The sequence below is a fragment of the Astatotilapia calliptera genome, chromosome 10 (genome assembly GCF_964374335.1).
Source record: "Astatotilapia calliptera chromosome 10, fAstCal68.1, whole genome shotgun sequence".
Lineage (NCBI taxonomy): Eukaryota > Metazoa > Chordata > Actinopteri > Cichliformes > Cichlidae > Astatotilapia > Astatotilapia calliptera.
In genome coordinates this window covers 9,212,539-9,230,613 of record NC_137431.1, presented here as the reverse complement: position 1 = coordinate 9,230,613, position 18,075 = coordinate 9,212,539, and the positions used below count along the sequence as shown (strand labels likewise).

At 39.4% G+C, this 18,075-nt stretch overlaps 1 protein-coding gene across 8 annotated transcripts in view; it reads left to right on the top strand.

The window, feature by feature from the left end:
• msi2b (musashi RNA-binding protein 2b) overlaps nt 1–18,075 on the top strand; it is a 279,565-nt gene that overhangs the window by 224,250 nt on the left and 37,240 nt on the right. For all 8 annotated transcript variants that reach the window (XM_026182715.2, XM_080307480.1, XM_026182717.2 and 5 more), the window contains exon 10: nt 7,583–7,657. In XM_026182715.2, coding sequence (XP_026038500.1) covers nt 7,583–7,657 — 75 coding nt within the window. The remainder of the gene's footprint in view (nt 1–7,582; nt 7,658–18,075) is intronic.

Sequence of the window (18,075 nt, the reverse complement as noted above, 5' to 3'; positions counted from 1 at the left end):
TGTGTGACCATATCATTTTGACAAACTACTGTACATTAGCTATATTACTACACATGAACCTTTCTGTTACTGTGAAGAGATATAGAACATAAACAGACACCGACATCTCAAGGAGCCTGCTATAAAGTGTTATTACACTGAGCTATAAAAGTGCCAGATAACTTAAGGTTAAATAAAGAGTGAAAATAAATTAGATAGTTAAGAACCAAGAGCAGCTGTATTTGTGTGGGAGCATATCAGTGCTTTGGTTTCCAACCATTTGCTGAATTTGGGACCAGCTCTTAATACCCAGCACAAATAAAGAGCTAAACTAAAAATGTATGAAGCTTTAAAAAAAAAATTTCAATACTAACTGCTTTGAGTACCTTAAACGTGTTAAATATTTTTTGTACAATTGTGTCATTGTCCATCTTCAGTCACCAAGTCTGCTCCCCTAAAACACTTTTGTTTTTTACAATCAGGGCCTCAGTCGTATCGTTGTAGCCATTATTTTTGCTGGCTATAAAAACATTTTACAGACCAAATTAATCAGTGAGATCTCAAACTATGGCAGAATTCCTGAAAAATAGTCCTGTTAAATTTATGCCACCTCTAATTGGGCTTAGAGCACAAACACACATGGCAAGCCACCAGACTTAGTGTACGAAGTATTTTTCTAAACAATAATAGAAGTTTTTTCAGACATGTATTTAATGAGGGGTTCCTTTCATTTTAAAACTGTAACATAATAGTTTATTTGTCAAAATAAAAACAATTAGAATAAAATCCTGAAGGCCATCCTGTGTGAATATATTTTCGAATATATAGTTAGGTCTAGTCTAGTATTTGGACAATAAGACTTGTTTTTAAATTTTGCCTGTCTACATGACCGCATTGTATTGAAAATTAAGCAATCAAGGTATAATTGAGTATTGAATTTCGGGTTTAATTAAAGGGGTTTAAAAAAAATAATAAACACATTTTTTACACATCCCCTCTCTTTTTAAATGCTCAAAAGTAATATCACATAAGCTGTTTTCCTTTATCTTATGACAAATTAGGGGATAAAATTTTGAAAGTTTAAGTGTAGAATTTGCATTTGGTAGTTGTTCCTGAAAACTCTTAAAATGCAGATCAAACAGGTGTCATTGGATGTGAAAAGACCATCATTAGGCTGAAAAATAAAACAGACTTATCAATGTGATAGAAGAATTTTAAACCGAGGTTTAACTTGGATGATGTGAAGAGAAAAGCATGGAAAATGAAAGGAAGGGCTAATTATCCATGTGTAACAAATTATCTGTAAAATATAGTGGAGACAATGTTAAGCCACGTACAGCTGCTAGTAGAACCAGATCTTCAGTTTTTATTGATGGAGTGCTGATAGCAGTACCAGGATGAAATCTGGTGTGTACAGATGTTTATTTTTCTCAGACTCTAAGCCTGTAGTACTAATAGAATGGCACTTCACAATACAAATGGCACACTTTTCATTCTTCATGCTACAGTCACAACAGGGAAAACTGTGGCCAAGACCATGGCACAACCCAAATTATTGTCACTGTGTGAAGCTAACTTGCAGTCAATAGGACTTTATAATGGTTGCTTGGAAGACGGGGATCAGGTCAGCAACCACTTGCACATCTTCAAAGTGTCTTTGATGTGCCAAGATGGCGTTAAAACAGCAAAAAGATGGAATAATTCTACCATCTGTCTGATATCAGTTGGTGAATAAATGGGGTTAAGTTAGCAATTACATGGAGTGTCTTTGTGGTAATACACTGTTTAACTGTAAATTTGTGAAAGTAGACGTTTCTAATCCCCCCCAAAGCCACATGTCCATTGATACTATGACTGCTCCCAGACTACCAAAAAGCAAACCAAAAAAGCGGCAAATAATGATTCAAGCATAAAAGAAAATCGCAAAGTAAGAATAATAAAGCATCCTCGACTGTACCAAAGTGTAAAACAGTTAAACATGGATTCTTAAAATCCATGTTTAAGCCAGCCAGCTTATTAATCAACCAAGGACCCAGACAAAATTTGAAACCTTAACTTTCAGCCTTTTACACCAAACTGGAAAACACAAAGAACAGTTTTGTTTGTTGGTATCTCTTGGTTCTGAATTCTTCAACATTTTGTTTGAGTTAGTGCTCAGTAATTATAGTTTAACATTGATGTAGATGCTGATAATGACAGCCTCAACACTAGAATTAATCTACTATTAGACTCAATTGACTTCTCTCAAAATGTAAGTGAGCCCACACACCACTTTAACCATACTGAACATGTTCTGACATCTTACATAGAACATAGAACCAGAACACTACTTATCAGCATTCGCTGAGAACCCTTTATTGTCTGATCACTTCTTAATAACTTTTAAATTTACAGATTACAGAGCAGTCTGGAATAAATGTCAATACAGTAGATGTCTTTCTGAAAGTGTTGTTACCGCATTCAAGGATGTAATTTCTCCACTGTTGTCTTCAATTGCATGCACAACTCCAATGCAGAGGCTGATTATCTCATTAATTACATCCCCATTGTGTACAACCCTGGATATTGTGGCTCTGAAAAGAGAAACCCTCAAATCACTAGTGCTTGACTCACAAACACAAATCTTCATTTAGCCTGAGAAAAAGATTTTCTTGCTCTTTAAAAAGAAAACAACCTCAGGTCTCTTTTTAAAATTTTTATTCAGGGTTAACAAGGAGTCAGAGCTCTTTTAAGACAAGCATTCCCGTAATTTTAACTAATGATTTCACAAATTTCTGTACAAATAAAATTGTCATCATCAGAGAAAAAGATAGTCATCCTCAAAACACAGACCATTATTATGGTTCGGTACTACTTAAACTCTACAATTGATCTCTCTGAGTTAACTTCAATAATTGCTTCCAAACCATCAACATGTCTATTAAACCCTCATTCCTACTATTCCTACCATTAATTAGTGTTTCAATCTTAAATGTGAATAATATATCTCTGTTAATGGGCTGCCTACCACAGGCCTTTATGTTGGCAGTAACTAAACCATTAAATTTAAAAATCTGTCACTTGACCCAGCTAGATTAGCTAATTATAAACCAATCTTCAACCTTCCTTTTATCTCAAGCAATGGTTGTTTTTTTTTTTGAAGAGTTTAGTCAGTATACAGAATTAATCACAGTAAAGAAACAGCAATCAACACTGTTGACCACAATATTTTATTAAAGAAATAAGAGCATGCTGTAGGTATCAAAGGCATTGTGCTGCAGTGCTTTGAATCATATCTATCTAATAGACTCCAGTTTATTCATGTAAATGAGGAGTCCTCTTCTCATGCTAAGGTTAATTATGGAGTAGGGCTGCCACAAACGATTATTTTGATAGTTGACTAGTCACCAATTATTTTTGCGATTAGTCGACTAATCAGATCATGCATCCATTGGATGTAAAACGTACAGCTTATTGCACCAGCATTATTCTGCTCTTATATAACTATCATTAGCTTACAGCTTTAAGTGTTTAAGGTATGTGCTAACTAAAAATAAAGACAAGATGATAATTTATTCAATTTTAATTAAATTTGCAGATTGTTTCGGTGAAGTTTAATAAACTCAGCCGTCTGCTACTTACTATCTAAAATATAACAGGACACCGGAGTATATTCTTGAGCATCTCACACTTCTGATAATCAGTTGTCTGCTTGACGTTATTCAGCTGTGTAAAAACTATAACTTTAATCTCAGCCAAACTGATTTACTCAGGAACAAATAAAATACTGAAAAAAGCCAAACAATAACATTTTTAAGTTATCTAAGTGACTCATATTTCATGTTTATCCTGAGTAGCGAAAGACGGCAGTGGGTTTGAAAACGATTTGCCGGGAGTCCGGTGTTCTCACCGGCTCTAGTGAGCCTTGAACCCCGACTAGCTATCGAGCTGGTGGGTAACAGACGTCTCCAAAAACATCGGAGTGCTTTTGAAAATATGTGGTGTCTTGATAAACTGAGCAGATATTTTAAGTTTACACAGCTACATTCTCGCCTGAAAATATGTTAAACGTTTATTTTGTGACCCAGAAAGTATAATAAGAGTAAAATTAAAACTAACTAGCTGCCGCCATTGTTGGAAACTGAGCAGGGGTGCGCTATGAATTCTGGGATAGGTTGGGCCACGAATTATACACCCGGACCCATCCTTCAAATCTGGGGAAATGAAGGCCACATTTGTCGGAGTCTTCGAATTTGGACAGTCTTCGTCGTGTCGCTGTAATGTAATTGGCCTACAAATGCGGGCACAGGAGGATGCGGTTCCTGAATTTGGACACAGCTACGATACCGGACACTGCTTCTTCTTCGGCGTTTAACTGCAGCTGGCATCCTTGTACATACAGTGCTGCCATCTTCTGTTTCAGTCCATTATTACACTCTTAAATCCTACTACTTATTCCTGCGTCTTTTGGGATCTTACAAAGCTTCAAACGATGCGTCGACTATTAAATTAGTCGCCGACGATTTTCATAGTTGACGTAATCGTGACTAGTCGACTAACTGTGGTAGCCCTATTATGGAGTTCCACAAGGTTTCGTGCTGAAACCACTTCTGTTTACATTATGCATGCTTCCCTTAGCCAGTATGATTAGAAGGCATAGCATGCATTTTTCATTGCTATGCAGATGATACCCAGGTATCCATTAATCCAGATCACACACTACTGCTGGGGGCTTCCCATGATGCTTCTTCAATCACCTCTTTTCATTCTGTGTTTATACACCACTGCATTTAATCATTAGTTATTATTGACTGAGTCAGTCACCTGACTTCAACCCAAAATTAAGCATACAGTGGGGCAAAAAAGTATTTAGTCAGCCACCGATTGTGCAAGTTCCCCCACCTAAAATGATGACAGAGGTCAGTAATTTGCACCAGAGGTACACTTCAACTGTGAGAGACAGAATGTGAAAAAAAAATCCATGAATCCACATGGTAGGATTTGTAAAGAATTTATTCGTAAATCAGGGTGGAAAATAAGTATTTGGTCAATAACAAAAATACAACTCAATACTTTGTAACATAACCTTTGTTGGCAATAACAGAGGTCAAACGTTTACTATAGGTCTTTACCAGGTTTGCACACACAGTAGCTGATATTTTGGCCCATTCCTCCATGCAGATCTTCTCGAGAGCAGTGATGTTCTGGGGCTGTCGCCGAGCAACACGGACTTTCAACCCCCGCCACAGATTTTCTATGGGGTTGAGGTCTGGAGACTGGCTAGGCCACTCCAGGACTTTCAAATGCTTCTTACGGAGCCACTCCTTTGTTGCCCGGGCGGTGTGTTTTGGATCATTGTCATGTTGGAAGACCCAGCCTCGTTTCATCTTCAAAGTTCTCACTGATGGAAGGAGGTTTTGGCTCAAAATCTCACGATACATGGCCCCATTCATTCTGTCCTTAACACGGATCAGTCGTCCTGTCCCCTTGGCAGAAAAACAGCCCCATAGCATGATGTTTCCACCCCCATGCTTCACAGTAGGTATGGTGTTCTTGGGATGCAACTCAGTATTCTTCTTCCTCCAAACACGACGAGTTGAGTTTATACCAAAAAGTTCTACTTTGGTTTCGTCTGACCACATGACATTCTCCCAATCCTCTGCTGTATCATCCATGTGCTCTCTGGCAAACTTCAGACGGGCCTGGACATGCACTGGCTTCAGCAGCGGAACACGTCTGGCACTGCGGGATTTGATTCCCTGCCGTTGTAGTGTGTTACTGATGGTGACCTTTGTTACTTTGGTCCCAGCTCTCTGCAGGTCATTCACCAGGTCCCCCCGTGTGGTTCTGGGATCTTTGCTCACCGTTCTCATGATCATTTTGACCCCACGGGATGAGATCTTGCGTGGAGCCCCAGATCGAGGGAGATTATCAGTGGTCTTGTATGTCTTCCATTTTCTGATGATTGCTCCCACAGTTGATTTTTTCACACCAAGCTGCTTGCCTATTGTAGATTCACTCTTCCCAGTCTGGTGCAGGTCTACAATACTTTTCCTGGTGTCCTTCGAAAGCTCTTTGGTCTTGGCCATGGCGGCGTTTGGAGTCTGACTGTTTGAGGCTGTGGACAGGTGTCTTTTATACAGATGATGAGTTCAAACAGGTGCCATTCATACAGGTAACGAGTGGGGGACAGAAAAGCTTCTTACAGAAGACGTTACAGGTCTGTGAGAGCCAGAGATTTTCCTTGTTTGAGGTGACCAAATACTTATTTTCCACCCTAATTTACGAATAAATTCTTTACAAATCCTACCATGTGGATTCATGGATTTTTTTTCACATTTTGTCTCTCACAGTTGAAGTGTACCTCTGGTGCAAATTACTGACCTCTGTCATCATTTTAAGTGGGGGAACTTGCACAATCGGTGGCTGACTAAATACTTTTTTGCCCCACTGTACATTTCTCTTTGAGAAAGAAAAAACTCTAGCAGAAACTTTTAAGAAAAGGAAGCAATCTAACTCAGTTGCAGTAGAGGCCTAAATGGTAAATGGCCTGCATTTGTATAGCGCTTTTCTAGTCCATAGGACCCCAAAGCACTTTACACTACATTCAGTCATTCACACACACATTCACACACTGGCGATGGCAAGCTACATTGTAGCCACAGCTGCCCTGGGGCGCACTGACAGAGGTGAGGCTGCCGAACACAGGCGCCACCGGGCCCTCTGACCACCACCAGTAGGCAAACACGGGGTTAGTATCTTGCCCAAGGATATTTGGCATGCAGCCAGGATGCAGCCTGGGATCGAACCACCAACCTTCTGATTAGTGGCTGACCTGCTCTGCCACCTGAGCTACAGCCACCCCAAAGCCTAGCAAAGCATTTCAAATTTGGTGAGGTCTGTTGGGTTTCAGATCCAGATACTCCACATTCGCACATTTAGCAAGCTTTGGCAAATGTCTTTGTATCAAAAAACAGTTACTATTCCTATGCCCAGTTTGAAATAGATAACTGCTGCTGTGTTCTTGTCCATCTTTGCTTATTGTTATGTTTTCCATAGATTCACTTTATCACTCCAGCCTAAGACATCACCAGTGACAGTTACTATATTCATCATATATGCATATTGTATGAAAAAGGTTGGGTGGGCATTGCTAACACTAAAATCTTAGAAGCATTAGTTTTGTTTATAAATCCCTTAATGGCAACTTGCCTCATATATCACGCCCTTATTTAATTGATCCTGCAATCATTAGTTGAGCCCTTCAAGTGCCTTAAGTCTTCAGACATTTTTATTATATTTTAATTATACTTTCAAGATCCTTTGAAATGATGATACTCTGTGTTTTTGGTAGATTTAAATAGGGGTTGAATAAAAGTATTATAAATTAAGAAATTGCTTAAAAAATCCTTAATGAGTAATTCATTTTGTTAAACCTCTGCTTTATTTCCTGATTTCTTAATTTCCAATTCATTGTGTTCATGTACAATGGCAAAGTTGAGTCACTGTCAAAATTATGTCACTGTCTGTGCTGTTTTTAACCTCTATTGGTGTCACATGGTATGTAATTGATACAATATTTATATTTATCATCCCTTGTTAATCTGTTTTCTGTCTCTCAAAGGTTACCCTAATATTGTGGCAACGTATGGTCGCGGATACACTGGATTCGCGCCCAGCTACAGCTACCAGTTCCCTGGTAAGTTAATGCTTTCGTAAAATATTGGCGTTGCAGCCGATTTCTGTTTTGCTCTCTCAAGCAGCACAATCAGACACACTTGCACACGCATACACAAAAGATGGTCAGTGTACACGTCAGTCACCAAATAATCTCCAGGGTTATAAGTGTGCTTCGTGTCTGGATTCCTCAACGAAGTTTTGAAAGCTGACATATAGTGAAGTAAATTGCTTACTCCTTTTTATCCCATACTTGAACACCACCATGACCAAATGTCTAAAATGGGAGAAGTTCTTCGTCTTCAGTGGCCCAATGTATGCAAATTCATCTGTGGAGAAGCGGAAAAAGAAGCATCTCTTTTTGTTGGCAGATTTTTAAAATGTGGTCCTTATAATGGAAAATGAATGAAGTCATTTTCTGCATTAAAAGTGTTGACTCAGAGTGCCGGGCACTTTAATGGGACTCCAAATGGCAGGCGTGCAGTTTGGAGGTGAGCAGCTGTACCTGACTGCTGCAAGAAGGGCCAGTGGCTCTGTGGTGCTTCACTTAGACAGGCATCCTGTCAATTTCATGCTTTATTTAGGGACTTTACACATACTTTGTTTGCCATGCCAGACATCATTCCTTCCACTGATAAGACGGAATGAGAAATATCTGACAGCGGCTCAGATCTCTGTAATATCTTTGTGAAATAGATTCAGAAATGGTTAGACAGGAGGTCCAGCTGTGACCACCTGCAGATCAGATATATGCTAGTTTTATACTTGACCACAACACTGTTCCACAGAAGAAAAAGGAATAGCACCTACTTATTAGTGTGAGTGAATATAAAAAGTATACAAATGAGGTCTTCGTTAAGAGTGACTGATTAGACAAAAAATATTATTTAATTCATATAACTGAATGACTCCAACATTTAAAACAATTGCTTTTGTGTATCTTACATGAATCTTAAATACTACCCTTAAAACCATCCTAGCGTGTGTGTGCTAGGTCAACAAAATGAGAGAAATGGGACTGAACGGTAAAGGAATGATGACTATTTTTTCCTTGTAAATAACTCTAGTTAAACATAGATTTTTAAAATGTTTACTATTTACAACAAATTAGGGAATATCACCTTCCCCGAGGCAGAATGTAAGATCCTGTCCATGTTAAACTCAATTTAAAGAGTTTGATAAAGCTGTATGATTAAAACAACCTCCTCTGGGCTCGTTCAACTCTTGACAGGTAATTGGAAATTTTAATGTATGAATCAAGCGTCTTATCCAAATTAAATAACCTCAGGCCAAATATTGACTAGTGTCCTTCCTTACTAAGATGTGGAAAGCATCCTCAATTTAAGATCAAAGGCTTTTTTTCTCACTGTACACTGCCTTGCTGAAACACTCCTATAAATAAATGGTGCTGGGGCCTCGCAGTCTAGATCCAAGAGGCATAAATTGTGAGCAGCATTTCAAGGCTTTTTTTCTTTTTTTTACCCTCAGTAAACCTCAGGGGTCCACTGTTAAGAGTTAAGAGAAGCAGTAAGGAAATTGTTCAATTGTCAAGAAAAAACAGTGATGAAACATTGATTAGTGAAGAAGCACTGAATTAAGTACAACAACTCAATAAGACTGAAACGGAAAAAAAGACAAATCAAAGCTGACAAGTCTGCAGCTGAAACAAGGTTCAAGTGTACAAAACATAACCTAAAATAGAGCTGAAATATACACAGCCTGAGATGGGGAACAGACAGCACTCAGTGCAGTCTGTTCAACTCAAAGCAGACACCTGCACCGTGGCTGTTAAACAGTAACTGACACTCCCAATTAATTCCAACATTGATCACAAAGTGCATTCGATATTGATCACATGCACTATGCCTGTGTCTATATTTGTCAGCCGTGACGTGCTTACAGAATAGTTCCATCATAGCATGGGCATCATTACTCTTTAATGCACTTACAAGGATATGCATATTACTGTTACAGATTGCTGATATAAATCAAATTGTACTGTATATGTCAAACATGAGCATGTATCAGAGCACTGCCCCAAAAGGGCAAATTCCAACCTCAAACTGTGGTATTTATTGTTTCTAAGTCCCATTAAAGTCCCATTAGTTGCTGAGTTCCATTCTAAGTTAGTTCCATTCTAAGTCCCATTAGTTGCTGAGCTACAGATGCTTCTCTGGCACAGAAAAAAGTAATGATGTCTAGTTGAGATAAATTGTTATATTTAATGTCAACCATCCAGGTAGGGAAATCCCAAAAAGTTGATTCTGTTCGTCTGGACGTAGTGTTTTCAACTCCAAAGGTTGGACAATTGACTGAAGAAATCCCTTCGATGAGTGACAAAACTCAAAATGCTACGTCCAGATGAACAGAATCAACTTTTTGGAATGTTATATTTAATATGATAATGAATGTGTATCCCAGGAAAGCTCTCATGTATGCCACAACTACAGAGAGTGGCGTGATAAATTCATGGAACATCTGCAGACTACAAGATGGATTAATAGAGTTCCTGACAGACTAATGTGACTGTAAAAAGGGCAAAAAGGGAAAAAATTGCAGATCTTGCAGCATCAAAAATGCAAAAAGGCATTTGCAAATGTTTTATGAGGCATAAAATACATTTAGCCTGCAAACAATTCAGCTTGATGAGAAACATCAAATGGAAACAGAAAATTTTTCGGTTATAAAAAAGAGCTAAAGGGTACCTATGGTTCATCAAACATCTGAGGGTTAAAAAAATTAGCTCCAAGTGTCATAATGCTGTTAAACTGATTTACATTCCTTTTATAGTGTGAAATCACAAATTCTGTCACACGTGTCAGATACACATTCAGCTCTGTGGAAGTCCCCAAAAATAAATCTTTGTTCTAAGCATGTTTGTCCCCTTTTTTTTTTTAGCTTTTACAAAAACATTTATACCAATAAAAAAAAGTGAGCAGCGTTTGGTAAATATGCTTTCTCTGATGTTTTTTTGTTGGTTTTACAACTATAACCTTTTTTTTTTTTTTGCTGCAATCCTGTAATCACACACTGTTTACCTTGCAGCAGCATAATTTCAACATTATGATTGAACTTCACAATGAACTTAATTTTGGAGACAATGCTGTATACGGGGAGCATAGTGACAATCAAGAAGATAGCGATGTTTGCCTCAGAATTAAAAAGGGTAAGGAGCAACAAAGTGGCCACATTCCAACTAAAAAAAAAACTGTGTTGTGGTTTTTCAGTTTATAAAAGAATTTCTGTATGGTAGTGAATGCAACTACTCAATTGCTTATTATGTTGAAGCATTATATTCTCCAGCTTGTCTGTTAGATGGGTCAGTCTGATGATGACAATGAAGACTTGGGATATTGATCATTGTCTGATTCCACTGTGAAAATTTTTTTTTAACTTTCATATTGTGGGCTTTTATTATGTCAAATTGATGTCAGACTGTCATATCAGCATAAGAATATGATGTTACCACTTCCTGTTTGGATGTAAACTTGCCTACTTTAAGATGACGAGTCTGAGTGAGATGGCTGTGTTAGATATTTATCCTGAGTTTAAGGTCTGTTTTCAGCTTCACAAAGGTGGCTGCCTTTTTACCTGACTGGGTCCACGCTGTGCAAGTTACAGCAGTGCAAAGTGTGCATTGAATTTTCTCTCGAATTTACACGCTTGCAGTTTGATTTTAAAAAATTCATAAATGTTTTTAATTTTTCTGCCAATCCATTTTTTACATTGCTGGAATTATAGTAGTAATATATTGACTCAAGTTAATAAAGGATCAGATAATAACATTAACAATTTTCTGCAGTATTACTCTCTTGTCTTGTAGTGTAGTGTGGAATTTTGCAATCTCTGATAATATCTCTGATTATGGTAGGCGATGGTCAGCTGAGCTATTTTCAGTTCAATTCAGTTTTATTTATATAGCGCCAGATCACAACAACAGTCGCCTCAAGGCACTCTATATTGTAAGGCAAAGGCGCCACAATTTTGTGCAGTTGTAGGTGACTACACACAGAAACTAAGAAATTAGAGCAGAAAACAAGGGTTACTGAAAAAAGCTGATAACTACATCACAATTAGCAGACATGTGACCACCTGTCAAGCTCCGGTCAATGGGAAAAAATGACTGGTTACAAGTGGTTACTGGAGCTCACTGGGAAAGTAATGGCTAAAGCCACAGGAGTCCTAGATTACTCCAATTCTTCTGTCTATCCTTCAACCAGAGAAAACGGTCGTAGATTTAAATGAACCACTGTTGAGCTGTAGTGAAACTGCAGAAAGTGCGACAGATATCAGAAATGCAGACTGTTTGCTTTCACAGTAAAACTTGAACCTCTTAAAACATGTTGGCTGCAACTTTGAGACACAACTTGTATTAATAAGCCTGCTTTAAATGTATTAAAGCAGGCTTAATACATTTCAGTTTGTATTGCATTTTCTCTAGTTTGGCTACACCTCGGCTAGTGGTTAGTGAATGTTTGCAGGCAAACATGAAAAACTACAGATTGCCATGGACATCTGGTAGTAACCAGCACTAGGTTACTACCAGATGTCCAAAGCACTAGGACAGGGGTGGTGCTCATACGCATGGGCACACATGAACATCACCCATCCTTTCCCCTCTCTCTCTCTCTCTCTCTCTCTCTCACTCACTCACTCACTCACTCACTCACTCACTCACTCACACACACAAAATACACACATTCTGCTCAGCCAGATTTATTGTAAATGTCACACACCAACATGATAATGAAAGAAATGTACTCCTACAGTACTAAAACCACAGGCCAGTCATTTTCAACAATTGCGTGCACTGTCTCACACACACAAACTTTCAGTTCAACCAAGTCCACAAACAAAAATATAATAATCTACAATAGCATTTACTTTTACAATGCATGTTGTTTAGTGGGACTTCTGGCATTCCTCGCCTTGAACAATTGACAGTATCTTAAGCACAGCCCATTGACATTGGGGTATTTTTCCATTGGCACACTTTTCCAGAACTCAATGGTCCCTTCCCTTAAAGCAGGTTTCAATTGGTCCTCCTCACAAAGATCGATCATCTCCAACTCAGCCGCAGCTTCATCTGTGACTAGCGGGACTTTCAAACAGCCGGTCTCTGCATTAAATGGGTCAACGAGGAACATAATCTGTGGCCTTTTCAATTGTAGATCATGGAACCCGGTCACAAAGCTTTCGTGCAAGTTTTCAATCAGTGTTGCATATCTGGCTCTTTGCTTACTCAGGGCAGCGCTGGCGACTTGCCCGCTGGCTTTTAGCAGAGTGGGAAAATGCATTAAATCTCCCTTTTGAATATGTGTCTTGAACAGCTTCAGTTTGTTGACAAACGCAAACACACTTTGCACCAGGTCAGGCAGCATTTTTAACTTACCCTGCAGGGTCAGGTTCAGTCTGTCCAAGTGACACAGCATGTCGACCAAAAAGGCCAGATCCATAATCCACTTGAGGTCCGAGAGCTCGGGATAGTCCTTGTCCTTCTCTTCCATAAACAGTTTTACGGCATCCAAAAGCTCAAAGAAGCGAGAGAGTACCTGGCCTTTTGACAGCCACCTCACAGTGCAGTGCAGCGGCAGGTCACCTGGAAGCCCTTGGTCCAGCTCAGCGATGAGATTCTTGAATTGATTGTGGTTAAGCGCATGTGTGCGGATATAGCTGACAATTTCCATCACAGGCTTCATGACGTTATCTAAATTCAATGGTTTAGACACGAGTTGCTCCATGTGGATGATGCAGTGGAAATTCCAAAAGTCAGGAATAGTTCGGTCAGCTTTGCACAGCCCCACAAGCCCGTTCACAGATCCCATCATGGCTGGTGCTCCATCCGTGGCTATTGCAGTTAACTTCGTTATGGGCAGATTTGCTTTTTCTAATGCAGCCATCATGGTTTCTTTCACATCTATGCCACGGGTTCTGTCTTTTAATGGCACAATATCCAGGAGTTCTTTGATCACACAATCGTTTGACACAGACTGTGCAAATATTGCCATTTGAGGCTTGTCTTGTATATCACAACTCTCATCCAATGCGACACTAAAATACTCACATGCTTGAAGGTCAGAGTGCAACTGTGATTCAATAGCTGTGTTAATGTCCGATATTCTGTGTTCAGCAGTGTGGCGGGACAGTTGGACGTCTGATACCATGTGTTTTAATTTGTCGTTTTCAGGAGACAAAATTTCAACAACGTCACTGAGACATTTTTTAACGAACTCCCCTTCATGCTCCCCGCTTCATCCAGCTGATAGGATGCAAGCGTTATGGTCTCTGACCACTTCGTAAATTTTTGGAAAAACTGTATCTGCTTTTCTGCCTGACTTTTCAAAGTGGCCAACTCGTGCTTGCGAAGTTCAGTCCCTTTTGGAAATTCCTGGTCGATGTTAGCATGGAGTGAGCTGAAGTGGCCCTGAAGATTTGAAGCTTTGAAATGCGCTAATGACGTCTGACATATAAGGCAGAATGGCTTGCCATTGCGTTCAACAAAAAAATATAAACTATCCCACTCTGTTAAAAACGTCCTGTGTACATCTTCATATTTTCTTTTTGCTGTGCATTTTTTTACCTGCCATTTTAAGGGCCAACTTGCTCCTACTGGGAAACTTTGCGGTATTTTCATCTCACACACATGGCCATTTGATGAAAATACCGTATTGAACTCAAGCGAAGCGAACGCGTACATTTTAAAACAACAACACAAAAAAAATTTATTTTTCGCTTTGCTTTGAATCCTCCACAAATACTCAGGACACGTCACCAGAAATGGAAAATTGCACCCTTACTTCTAGCTGAAGCTTTAATCAATCCTGTTCTAATATTTGCAGAACTAAAGGTAACTTCCTAAGGAAAATTTAATAGCATACTAAACTCCACTAGTAAATAAACACAAAATCACTGGATTACCCTCACATCCACTGTGTGTGCTGTAATTAGGAAATTATACTTGGTCTCATCCCCCTCCAGCTTACTGGATCTCAGAAACTAGATACAACCAGTGTGTTTATTTGCATTTTAGATGAACCGTCTCTTTAGCAGCTGCTGCACTGTTACTAATCATATGGACTCAATAATAAATACACTGTTATACGGATGTTACAGCATTGGCAGCTTTTTCGGTAACACTTTCAGAAAGCTTTAGCTCACTGTCAGGGTGGTAAGCATCTATGAATGCAGGTATCAATATGAGCATGATTCAAAGTAGTCAACATGTCAGTCATGCAGCTTCAGTTCATTTTCAGCTTTAGAACCCACACATAGCATCATGTGAAGCCGCAGCTGTAGGAGTATTGTGCATATGCCTGATTGTTACTACAATTTGACATTAAACCAGTTTGAACAGCGGAATAGTATTATTCAGTCTCACCACACACCGCCTCAATGTCATGTTTTTCTTTATATGTTATATTCCTTTTAAAGGTAATTCACTCTGCACTGTGAGTGAATTACTCAGAAGTCCAGCTGTTTTCATTACCACAGAAAACTTGAAAGTGACATTCACTGTAAACACTCTTGTACAGTGTTGCTCTGCTCGCCCTGGACTGCAGCCGGGGTAGGAATCAAAGCAGAAGAAAATCAAACACTGAGCTGGACAGAAATGTTCAGACTTCAGACCTAACATTCATCAGACTGCAAAAAAAACTCAAATGGAAAGGATCTTTGAGTTTAAAATGGGCTACAAAAGATATTAAAGAGTGCACAGTTCCCTAGATTGTGCAATTGGACAGCACTGATTTTTTTCCCCAGAAAGCTTTAAAAGATTAAACAAACTAAGCTTTGGTTGATTTTGAGATCATGTTTTGTGATAGAAATAAGTAATGTGTATGTCTTGTTTTGAGAGCGAGGAGAGCAATAAAGAAGCTGTTTTTGTCTTTCTTCAGATATCTCCAAGTGTCTGTGCCATTGGTTTTTTTCTTTTTGGTTGTTTTTTTTTTTTTTTATTTATCTGATTAGATGATACAAAGCACATTGTGATTACTTGGGGAAATCGGCCCTGCAGTAGGATAGTTTATATTTCATGTTTTCTAAAATAGACTGCCATTTTCTCCTATTTAAGAGCCAAAATGCAGCCGTATGGCTAAACAGACAAAGCGGGAGCTGACAAGGCATGAGGGACGCTACTGTACATTATTCTCCTTTTTATGCAACAGTCTAATTAGCATTAGCTCGCTGATAAATGTGCTATTGTATTATTCAGCCTGCAGCGCCCTGGGGAACGATCCCAAGATGTGCCGCATTTTAACCAGGTGTCTAGTTCGGATGAGCTCACGTGATTGAGAAATTTGAAAGGACTATCCAGTTTGATCACAGCCTTACAGTACATCGAACTGTTCTTTACTTGTCGATTGTTCTAGACTAACACGGGATGTAACGATGAAAGACCCTTGTGTTTACTGTGGATAATAAAAATGCAAATGCCAGAAAGAGAATGTTTTTTAGCAATAAGCACAAGCTTATGCTCTGTAATTTATGTACAGGACAGTTTCTGCCAGCAGTGCAAGCATATATAGAAAAGAAATTATAAAGAGTTTTAAGAATGTAGTACACTGCATTCATGAGGAAAAATGTAATTAAAAAGGAGAATGTATTGTGTGTGTGTGTATTATGCGTGTGAATAAGCCGTAGAAGCGAGCATCAAAAGCAGGGATACACCCCTCATACATTCATATTGTACTTTCTATTGTTAACCAGTCTTGTATCGGTTCCTTTTATTACATGGACGTGAATGCGGAGTTGAACGCACACAGACACACAGATATGTGGTATTCATACAAAGACGGAGATTTGGGAGCTGTGTATGAAGGGAAAAGGCGGAGGTGGAGAGACTTAACCCGGAGCTTCTCTTCACTCTACCATCTTCCTGTGCGACTCGCTGCCTCCACAGCCGTGCCCTCAGAGCCTCCCATGGCATAAATGACCATTATGGCTCCATTAGGGCCGCTACTAGGAGGTCATTATGCTACACCGAAAAACCAGGGATGAAGATGTTAGTGGGGTCCCATCAGACTGAGTGAGTGAAAGGCATAACACTCAGTCATCCAACTATTTCAGATGTCATGACAGACAAACAGCAATTCAGGTCCAGTGAGTCAGCCTCTTAAGTACTAAAAGAACAGAGGAAAGGGATAATTAAGGAGGGGAGAGGGCAGGGGTAAGTGCGGCAAGGGTACACTGAGGACAGAGGGGTGGGTAATTTGGGGTTATTTACCAGTTACCTTAAACCTACTGTAGTGAACTTTTGTCTCCCCCTTCTGGCAGTGAGAGTGATTATGCAAACTTTATTGCCGTATACTTATGGCATAGGATTGAAGCGATGAGAAGCCACACCAGTGGGAATCTGTGTTTGGCCTTGCTATCGATTTGTTTATTTATGTATTTTTAACAAGCCTTTTCTTTTTGTCAGGAACATCAGAAACATATCTTGAGCTCTTTTCAACCTCAAGCTCCACCATACTCCTAATCACTGTTGCCCACTTCACTTCATTGCTACAGTGGTTATTGTCTTTAGCTCTGGGATATCAGTCATTGTCAATAGTTCTCTGGGACTGTGGTTTTAATCAGCCTATTAAAGGGCCATCTGTTTGTATTTCATACACGTAAAAGGCTGTTTCTAAGAAGGTACTGCATTTTGTGTCTATTTTTCACAACTCTGGGGTTTGCGTGGGCTTTTGGTATTGGTTTGCTGCAGTTGGTGGATCGGTTTTCCATCTGTTTCACAATGTCTTGTTTCCATATCCCTTCATTGTCACACGCTTCATCTTTGTCAGACCTCATCCCTGATGTGTGATAGCACTGCGGTAGCCTCCATCCCTCTCCATCTCCACCAACCAGCCATGCCTGAGACAGAACAGCAAACTCCATCGTATACCTGACAGAAAATGTCATTTCAAACGCCGTAGAACAGCATGGAGCAAATTTCTCTTTCTGTGCGGAAGGAAACAGTACTTGGCCCAGCAGGTGCTTCTGGGTTCCACAGCTTCTCTTGTTACGTTGAATATGTAAATCTTTCAAGATGGCCTCATATATATATAATATATATAGATATATATTCATCTTGGATAGTGTGTTTCTATACAACCGTAAACGGAGGGGGGGGGCTGCACTTATGACCTTCCTTTTCCTGTAGGAAAACAATACAAAGGTACAGCAGCTGCAGCAGGTGGCACATAGGGAAAGAGAACTGCTGACCTTTGCAACTGGTATGATAGTGGGTGCTTCTGAAGGATGAATGCTCCCATAATCTAGAGCAGGGCCAAGCAAGCTTATGAAAAAAAAATGCACACCAGGCCATTGGCCTGAATCACCAGCTAGCTTCCCCGGGTTTAGCAACTGTCTGCTGCAGGGTGATAGAAAAGATATATAGAGCTGTGAACCTTTGAAGCACACCTGATATGCTGGCACAGAAGAGGTAAGGGGCTATTTGGTGAT